Source organism: Diadema setosum, chromosome 5 (genome assembly GCF_964275005.1).
Source record: "Diadema setosum chromosome 5, eeDiaSeto1, whole genome shotgun sequence".
Classification (NCBI taxonomy): Eukaryota; Metazoa; Echinodermata; class Echinoidea; order Diadematoida; family Diadematidae; genus Diadema; species Diadema setosum.
This window is the reverse complement of record NC_092689.1, coordinates 1,850,853-1,861,539: the sequence shown is the minus strand read 5'-3', so window position 1 is coordinate 1,861,539 and position 10,687 is coordinate 1,850,853. Positions and strand designations below refer to the sequence as shown.

The following is a 10,687-nucleotide window of genomic DNA, read 5'->3' as shown; positions in this document are numbered from 1 at the left end:
ATAATATTAATTTTATCACATCACTTGTGACTTTCTGCCAACACCAAAGCAATTTTATGTCAAAAAAATGCAAGAAGCAATGGTATAATCTTAAGCACATCTTATAAGCTCATATATATATATATATATATATATATATATATATGTATATATATATACATGGTATAAATATATATAGTTCTATATAATATATAGAACTATATACATATCATGTGTATATATATATATATATATATATATATCAAAATGAAGAGAACTTTGTAAGATACACTTCTCCATTATTAATGTATCTTAATGCCACGTTTCATTTGGATAACTTAAATGGTTCAACAAAATGAACAAAATTAATTAGCGAAGGATAGACTTGACAGGTAACCCGAAAACATTAAGCCTCTGGTGACTCTTTGTGGCAATAAAAAGGAGAAGGCAAACACTTTTTAAAGAAACATCAAGAACAAACAATATAACTTTTACACTCTTATTGGCAGATCTACCAGAAAACTGACTGCCACTTTTTGTGGGTTTTATGACGCAAGGTCAGATTTGTTTACTGTCATCTTGTCTCACTGTCATACCTATAAAAGTACATGAAGAATACACAAGCAATATGTGAATAAACAGTGTTCTTACCCAATCTGAGCTTTCAACTGTAATTCAGACACCAACAGCCTTGTTTTGATTAAGTGCATATTAAATGGTAGTTTAATATACATGTATGTACAATAATATATAGAAGAATTTAATATGAATATATTTTATTGGTGTAACAAATTGGTGCTGTCGTTGTTATGTTTCCAGTGTTCCACGTTTACAAGCTTGGCTTTTTTAGAGGAACACTGTTTTCCATTGTTATGATTTTTTTTTGTTTTTTTGTTGCCATGACAAAGTGCATTGTTTCTTTTCATTATGACATTCATTTGTGCATATACTTTATATTGTATTAAAAAAAAAAAACACCAACTGCCTTTATAAGACGAATGAAAGACAAATCGACAACTTTTACTGCTTTGAATCATGTTCACTTTTTCTTTTTTGATGATGGAAATAAATAAACTATTGAATTGAAAAAAAAAATGAATGATATTGTTTTGTTTGAGATTCAGATTTTAACTTTTTGTGACATAATCAGATATCCCTTACAAAATGTTAAAGAGCATACAATTCTTAAAAGGAACTAATCTTTTCTTTGATGAAAATCAGTTTTGAAATGGCTGAGACATCAAAAAACAAAGTGAAACAAAGGTCCTGATAAAAGGTGGGTCCCACCTTTCCTTAGCACCACTTAATTTTTGGATATCTCAGATATTTCAAAACAGAATTTCATCAAATAACATTTAAATTCCTCTTGGAAATGTATAACATTACATATCAGTGGTTTCTAATCATCTTGCAAAAAGTTAAACCTGAATCCCCATCTCAACCAAAACCTTTAAGCAACACAAATCAGAAAACAAATAAGTTATGACAGCCTTCTTTCTCGCTGAATGCAAATTAAGATTGTACACAAAGGTCAAAATTGATGTATGGATGTTGATAATTCATACACTAATATCATTTTAAGTTAACTAAGAATGAAGATAAACCCACACACCAGATCCTATAACAAGAAGCTTGATACAGCACAAATTTCTGGAGGGACAACCATTAGTGACCGGAGTCGGTCAGAGAGTGCAACGATGACGACCTAGTCCATCAATGTCGGTCAGCATCACAAAATCCATCAATGTCTCCTCCACTTCTCTAAACTGCCCAGCCGGAGGAAGCGAATGTCCTTCACCTGTCGCTATCCATCGCATCCAACTTCTCCCCGACATTTGCCTGACTTTACGGTCATCTTTGTGTCCTCTTGTATATGCTGTATCTATCTTACACTTGCAAGGCATTAACAGTTTGGCGACGCCATTAAAATCTGGAGTGGCATCAGATTCCTCTGTCCAGAGGGAGAGTGGACAGCCTCCCCCCATCTACTTTCGCCTCCCTCCTCCTCCGTTGGCCAGGATGGTGGCGATCCTGATGAAGATGTTGATGGTATCCATGTAGATGCTCATGGCACTGCTCCAAGAAGTCACAATCATGAGCATAACACATGGGCAGAAAGAGAGAGATAGGGGGTTGATGATCAGACATTATATAAAATACAATAAGAATGCATGGAATGTGCACATTACATAACAGAGGGAGGAATACAGAGAGATACAATAAGATGAAATACATTAAGTGACACACATTACATTACAAAGTATTAAGAGAGAGAAGGAGAGTGAGAGATGAAATCAAATCATAGAGATTATTGTAAGATCTCAACTGATGCTTTCCAGTACTTGATTCCAATAACAGGCACATAATATGGCTGTACCTCTGATTGAAGGGAATCATCTACATTTGATGTGACTCAATAGTAGACACTTTTCATATTCATGCATTATTTTTCTTTTCCTCTTTTCTTCTGCTTGTAATACGTATTTATGCAGAGCATACATCTTCCCTATGGGGTGAATCTTTCCCCGACAGGTTGTATGACAAGGGTAGAGCAAAGCGAACTGCTAAACAAGATTATTCAGCTACACCACAGCAATGATTCCTTTTCCAATCCTACCCCTTCCTTCCATCTCCAACTGTTTTAGCAAACACTGTGACATGTCACCACCTTTCCTTCATAAAACAGCAAGCATCAGCGTGAAACTTCCATGAATTGCCAACCATAACAAATTAAAAGTATGCTGCATGTACATCAACTGCAATGTGCAGACAAAAAACCTCACATACATTTTACTTTTACAAATCATGGATATTCACAAAATTTGTGACAGAGTCACAGACTGGAAAATTTATGGTTTTACTGTATTTTGAAATGAGAAACTTTGAAGTCTTAATAAAGCACATTACCATGGTACCTTGAATATAACTAATATGTTAAATGACCAGTCTCCTGAATGCTTGTTCCCATCTCAACTTGAACAGCCGTTATGAGTAAACTTTGTAAAACTGGTGGATGATTTTTGTTATGCATTCTATTTAAGGCAGACAAACAAAACATCATTGGGAAGGCTAGTGTCTTAAAATCAGAAGAACATATCTGCAGATCTAATCAGGCTGGTATGGCAGTGGGTCAAACAACAATAACTCACTTGTTGATGGGGTCAAAAGGTCGCTGGGCGTGCAACGGGTGCACCTCGGCTCGTTTCATGATCATCTGCGTGTCGTACAGCATGAAGCCGCCAAAGAGAACGAGGCCCCCGTAGAGGCTGACGGCATAGAGGCCTGAGCCGAGGGCAGAGGCTGGGGACAGAAACATGCTGCCTGTAGGGTGAGAGATTTGGGAGAAAACCAACCGTGAAAGAGAATTATAAGAAGGATCCAAGAATATCCAAAATCTGATTGGTCAATTTCAAACTTATTTACTGTACTGTTTCACGGGATCTGACAGCCTTTACACATTATACAAGACCTGAAACTATTTGATTGGTCCATTTGGTTGACACAGAAATTTCTTTTCCAAGAATCAAGTAAAATAATCATAACAAGACATGCAATTCTGAAATCCTACAACTCCTATCTTAAACTTAACTTCAAGGACTTACAAATCATGACTAGGACTTTACTAACTTTTCTAACACCCCCAGGTCTGCCTTCAACAAACCAGATACTACCGTCACCAATGCAGTTATTCAGGGAACTAACTATGAGCTGATTTTAGACAAGAATATTTCTAAAGATTCCTTTATGGGGGGGGGGGGGGCAGGGAGGGCACTAGAGGCATCCAAGGGAATATGGTGCCCATTTGCACAATTAAGATCCCATCATCCAAGGAATGCTAACAGTTTCATGGGGTCATGATTTGTACAAAATGATCACACAAACAACAACCACATTCACACACAGGAGTTTCTGATTTTATATCACAGTGAAAAAAAAAATGTCATTTGTCACTGTTCACATACAGCACACAGGAAAAATTATGGTGAGAGTAAAGTTAAGCTGGAATGAAAATGATATGTCACTTGACTGCCCTGCCAATGAAGTACTTTGACCCCCTGAGGGCCTCCAAACAAATGACCAGAGCATGACCCCAGGCATCCAAATGTGTGAGATTCGATGGTGAGTGGCACTATCAAATTTTACAAACTGATGGTGTCTTTGCGTGCCTGTAACACACACACCACACAACAACTAATCAAATGGAGTTGATTTCCATATCACAAAGTCTAGAGTCCAAACACAAGAATTTAAAGGTTTTCACATTGCCTTGCAGAAGTCACTTTTCAAAAGGTGCCATCTTTGGATGTATGTATATGAACATGGCTAAAGCTGTATTTGCTATGCTTAAAATAATCGTCTTTTGAGTTGGCCATACATATCAGGCCATGATGCCTGCAACCCTGCCAATGGAGAGAAATGAGCAACTAAAAGTACTCACTAAATCTATGGATTTGTTAGTGCTAGTTGTTACAATGAATGAGTAGCAATCATTGTCCTGATCAAAAAGGGGAGAATAATACGTATAAAAAGTGGATTACACTAGATTTTGCTGGACTAAAATAGTGTTTTGTTTAATGCAGTTCCCTATATTGGCTGAGCACTGTATGTCCTATCAAAGGGAGAGGGGGGAGAAACAAGCAGAATAAAGAACCCAAAATTCTGATTGGTCAACACAAATAACCAGCTCCTTGAAAACATGGCAACACAAAATCACATCTTAAGGTCAGGGCTATTCCATTAAAATGGGAAGCCATAATTATAATGTTCATCACAAGGGTCCCAGGATGCACATTATCTCTGCCGAACAATATCAAACTCTTCGTAGTGGGGGCCACCAAAGGCCACATGGATGATTACAAAGTGGCAGTATCATGTTTGCAGAGGATGTTTTCTGCCTGTTTGTCTCCAGAGATTTGTCTAAATAAAGACCAAGGCTTGAAGCCGATTGCCTGCTGATACCTCTCCTGTTTCCCGCTGCTTAAAAATATATTCGAACGGAGTTATTTCCTGCAATTTTCTCCAAGGCAGTAATGCTACATGTCAAGTAACATGTAGTCATGGCAGCACAGCTTCATTTCCAGGTAAATCCATACCTCAGATTGAAAGCTTTGTGTTCTTGCATTTCATAGTGGATTCATAATCATAGATATGTCAAGTACTGATAAACATATTTGGATATCAATCTGCACATTCTTTGGACAGCTTTAATATATCATTTACATCATACCTAGCATGTCTGATCTACATAAACTTCTTCGCACAAAAACCAACGCCTCTCATAAATACCTAATCATCAATCTTCCTTCAAATTTGTGATTCTGTCTGGGCACAATGTGACCATGCCTCACAAAACGAAACAAAAAAGTTGCAAACCCTGATTTTATTTCAGGACTCAAAAAAGGTGAAACAAGTCAACACAGTCAATTTTGGGTTTATATTTTCTGAAAGAGCAATTCATCTTCAAAATCATCATCATTCTTATTTTGGGAATCATCGAACACATGGGAAATATTGTTTGTAGCAGTTTTTCTAGAAAAATAGAATAGTGTGATTAGGTACGTCTTAGGGTGGGATTTCACGGAGCACGCGAACGATTTGCGAAGGACGCGAATGACAAAATCCAACATTCGGAAAAGCTTTTCTCCGAATGTTTTCCGACAATGAAGCCGAAAACTATTCTTGCACAATTTGTGCGAAGTTTCCACGACATATGTGCGAATGTCGTGTGTATCATTGCTAAAGTACAGCATGTTACGTACACGAAGAACACCTGACGGAAATGCGAACAACGAAGAATTTTCAATAATCATGGGAGAAAATGTACCCAAGGAGAGGTGGAAGCTGTCTTGAGTTGAATTTTTTTCTTTCCTCTATTTCTCCTTTCTTTTTCTCTCATTTCTCTATCGTGTGCTTGCCTACATTTTGTCCCTAGGACATATCTCCACTATTAAAGCATTTGATTTTTTTTTTTTTTTTGCAGTTCCTCCAACACATAATCTCTATAGTTCAAACGAAATTTTACATACTTTAGATTAATTTTAAGTGTATTCTGCGATTTTTTTTTTCATATCATTCATTTATTTCTCTTTGCTAGTCTTTAATTTCTTTTATTACTATAGCTGTTAACAAGGAAAAGTAGAAATTACGCGGTGCGTAATATATGTCCCCGCCGGAAGTAGCATTTTGTAGCAAAATGTGCAATATAGGTAAAAAATCAAGGTCAAAGGTCAAAGAAGTCAAAGGTCAAAATTCTGTGTAAAAGTTTTGAAGCCCTCACCTAGTGCCATCACATAAAGCAAACGGAATCAAAATCGGGTTAGAAATGGCGAAGGAGTAGCATTTTATAGCCAATGTACAATACAGGTCAAAAATCAAGGTCAAAGGTCAAAGAAGGCAAAGGTCAAAATTCTGTGTAAAGTTTTGAAGCCCTCACCTAGTGCCATCACATAAAGCAAACGGAATCAAAATCGGGTTAGAAACGGCGAAGGAGTAGCATTTTGTAGCCAATGTACAATACAGGTCAAAAATCAAGGTCAAAGGTCAAAGAAGGCAAAGGTCAAAATTCTGTGTAGAAGTTTTGAAGCCCTCACCTAGTGCCATCACATAAAGAAACGGAATCGAAATCAGGTTAGAAATGGCGAAGGAGTAGCATTTTGTAGCAAATTGTACAATATAGGTCAAAAATCAAGGTCAAAGGTCAAAGAAGGCAAAGGTCAAAATTCTGTGTAGGAGTTTTGAAGCCCTCACCTAGTGCCATCACATAAAGCAAACGGAATCAAAATCGGGTTAGAAATGGCGAAGGAGTAGCATGTTGTAGCAAAATGTACAATATAGGTCAAAAATCAAGGTCAAAGGTCAAAGAAGGCAAAGGTCAAAATTCTGTGTAGAAGTTTTGAAGCCCTCACCTAGTGCCATCACATAAAGCAAACTGAATCGAAATCGGGTTAGAAATGGCGAAGGAGTAGCATTTTGTAGCAAAATGTACAATATAGGTGAAAAATCAAGGTCAAAGGTCAAAGAAGTCAAAGGTCAAAATTCTGTGTAGAAGTTTTGAAGCCCTCACCTAGTGCCATCATATAAAGCAAACGGAATCAAAATCGGGTTAGAAATGGCGAAGGAGTAGCATTTTGTAGCAAAATGTACAATATAGGTCAAAGGTCAAGGTCAAAGGTCACGACTGAAATTCTGTGTAGAAGTTTAAAAGCTCCCATGTAGTGCTATCATATAAAGCAAACAGAATCAAAATTGGCTCATAAATGACAGAGAAGTAGCAAATTGAAGATTTTGATCACACACGGACGCACACACGGACGCACGGACGGACACACGGACGGACGCACGGACGGACGGACACACGGACACACACACGTACGGAGCCCGTTTCATAGTCCCCTGCTCGAACTCGTTCGGCGGGGACAATAATTGTTTGATGTTTAGATGTATGCTACGATTTTTATTTGTAGAAAACGTATAGGTCATACATCCCCCAAACGTGCGCTAAACGTTCGCGAGAATGTCTCAAAAGGTACGCGAACAGTTTGCGATTACGTCGTAAAATGATCGGAAAAACTTCATAGATTTCGCGTAACATACGCGAGACATTCTCCAAAGTTTCGGAGTCTATTTGGGGTTTCACGAACATTTTGCGAACATCGAGCGTGTCTTGCGAAGGTCTTGCGCATATGACGAGGCTTTAAAGACACTTTCGAGAACAATTCACGAGCAAATCACGACCAAGTGTGCAGAAAAGGTTCACAAAAAATTTCAAACTTTTTTGAAATTCTCGGCGAAGTAAAAACGACATTCGCAAACAATTGACGACGCTTCCGAATCCTCACGTTCGTTTGGCGATCTTTTGCAGACTAAAATACGAATGCTGGATTTTGCCATTCGCGTCCTTCGCAAATCGTTCACGTGCTCCGTGAAATCCCATCCTTAGAGGCCCCTTTTCATTTCCTTTGCACTTATCTTCACTTTCAACTCTTATAACTTTTGAAGGAATGATGCTACTGCTTTGAAAGTTGATAATGGTCATGGAAAGAATATGTTTATAGAGCATGATTAATTCCAGCTTAAACTGATAATCCATTTATTGTTGCTGCTATGCAATTTTACAACCTGTTTTTTTCCCCATTCACTGCACAGAGCACAGCTTGGTAAGATTAAAGGACAAGTTCACCTTCATAAACATAAGGATTGAGAGAATGCAGCAATATTGGTAGAACACATCAGTGAAAGTTTGAGGAAAATTGGACAATCGATGCAAAAGTTAAGAATTTTTACAATTTTTGTGTTGGAACCGCTGGATGAGGAGACTACTATGGCCCGTGATGTCATATGAGTACAACAGTATAAAGAAAATATAAAGAAAATTCAACATATTTTCATTTCTTCCGCATAATAAAAGTGCACTCGACTTGCCTCTTTCTAAAGGAAATGGGAATAATATTACCCATAACATATGTCAGTAACGAGTCAAGGGAGTGTGTACTCTTTTCAAAAGATGAAATTTTGTGAAATTCTCTTTATATTTTCCTTATATTGTTGTATGCATGTGACATCATACACTGCAGTAGTCTTCTCATCCAGCGGTGACTGCACAAAAACTTCAAAAATTCATAACTTTTGAACGGATTGTCCGATTTTCCTCAAACTTTCAATGATGTGTTCTACTAATATTGCTACATTCTCTCAATCCTTATGTTAATGAAGGTGAACTTGTCCTTTAAGCACTTGAATAGACCCTAAACTTCAGAGCCTCTTCTCTCATTATATGATTTTATTACACTTTCCCAGAGTGTGTAATTTATCTCCATTGTTTAGATATATGTAGGTTAGGAAAGTCATTCGTATCAAGTTATACATCACTTTAAAGCTTAGAGTCTGCCCCTTTAGAATCTGCCCTTATTAAAAATCCCTGTCTAGTGACTTATTGTTAGTTTTGTGGTGCAGGGTCAGATAATTATGTCAGAAGACAAGAAAGAGTCTTAGAAAAAAGTCTTTAACCCATTACGGACGGGCTGATTTTGCTACAATATGCACTTCCCATAGACCCTTGCCTGAGTATATGCGGGACTCGTCCTCAATGGGTTAATTGTACATACATGGTTACATCATACGCCTATGGTTTGATTGAAATCTGAACATACATCCAGAAGAGAGTGTTGCAGAGATTGTTTTTTCCCCCAAGTTGATTTCACCTTTGCACACTGTCATGAGTGAGTTTTATCTATGGCCCTTATCCTGTATGAAAGGCATACTTAAAGATTAACAAATATTTCACTGATAAGTGCTTTGGCCCTTTATGGCACTCCTTTATGGCACAGCCTTTATGGCACTGAGGTTTGAAACCATGGTTTCGAGCGAGACCACCGTTGTGAATTCGGGCCCAAGGGTCCTAAATAGGCCCTCACTAATACTGTCATGTACAATTTGCATTCTTCACCTTTGCAGCATAAAGAATACAACATAATTTTGCTGTACTGCTTCTGATGTTTGGCAGTATTCAAAATTAGCAGAATTTGGGCCACCGGGAACCCCCATTCCGTGGCCCCCAGTGGGGTCATTATGTTCTATGAAGGTCACTTTCTAGCTCTTGAATGTTTCCTGTCAAGTTTGTAAACCTGTTGAGGACGAGTCCCGCGTAAACTCAAGCAAGTATCCATGGGAAATGCGTGTCATAGCAAATCAGCCCGTGTTCAACGAGTTAAAATCTAACTATGAGTTTGAAAGCAGAAGACGATACATATATAATGTATGTACAAACTCACTGGCAAAAGGAGAAAGGAAATTAAGCAACAAACACTAACAACTGCCATAACACACAACACTGCTTGTTGATTAATATCTGCATATTTTCAAATCTTTATTTTGAAAAAAAAAATTTTCCTGCTATGCAAGGCACTTTGATACATGAAAATATGCAAAATCAAGCAAAATAAATATAGCAGTTAAAAAATTTTGTAGCACAGCTTGATGATAGCTAGATGTAGCAACTGTACAGCTTCCGGTATTGTCTCTGCAGGATTAATTGTTTGTTGTTTTTTTTTTCTTTTCTTTTCTGTCTGTAGAATTTGTTACGATGAATGTATTATCGCAGTATGGATATAAAGTGCTTTTTTTTTTTGTTTATGCCAGGTTATGCCCAGAGCTTGTTTGCAAGGCCACATGAAACTTTTGTGGTCTGTTTTTTTAATTTCTTGAGACTTTTCTTGCTGGCGTTGATTAAATTCTGACAGCAACCAATTGCCAGACTGTACAGGAAGCGACTAAACCCATCTAATGAGGGCATTCTCCTGGAAACGTCTTCATACCGGTGGCGCAGCTGGCTGACCAAAGCAAATATCTGACACCTGGTAATCATAAACTGCTCAATGTGCTCACAATCACCGATTGAAAGACAAATTAACACTTTGCCACTGTTTCTCTCAGGGGTCACAGCATGTATTTGCTGGAACATGTATGTCACTTCCAAGAATGCTATCATATAGTACACTTCACTAATTGGCTTTATACAGCCTCATTTCTTTTCCAATGCCATGATGGGGGGGGGGGGTGAGGGGGAGGGGAAGACTGTGAATGATGCATCTTGTTAGGAATATTTGACAATGACACAAATTTTAATCATTCTGGCACAATGAAAATCGGTGCGACAGTTTGACGTCTGCTCTGTCTCGTAAGTACTGAGCTACGTGTACGTTAGATGTAG

The 10,687-nt window shown here is 37.8% G+C and overlaps 1 protein-coding gene across 4 annotated transcripts in view; it reads right to left on the bottom strand.

Moving 5' to 3' along the window:
* Nucleotides 1–279: 279 nt before the first annotated feature.
* The window catches only part of LOC140228985 (growth hormone-inducible transmembrane protein-like), a 56,353-nt gene continuing 45,945 nt past the window's right edge, over nt 280–10,687 (bottom strand). For all 4 annotated transcript variants that reach the window (XM_072309245.1, XM_072309244.1, XM_072309246.1 and 1 more), the window contains exons 7-8: nt 3,129–3,300; nt 280–2,052 (exon numbers count right to left, since the gene is read on the bottom strand). In XM_072309245.1, coding sequence (XP_072165346.1) covers nt 1,965–2,052; nt 3,129–3,300 — 260 coding nt within the window. In that variant the 3' untranslated portion in view covers nt 280–1,964. The remainder of the gene's footprint in view (nt 2,053–3,128; nt 3,301–10,687) is intronic.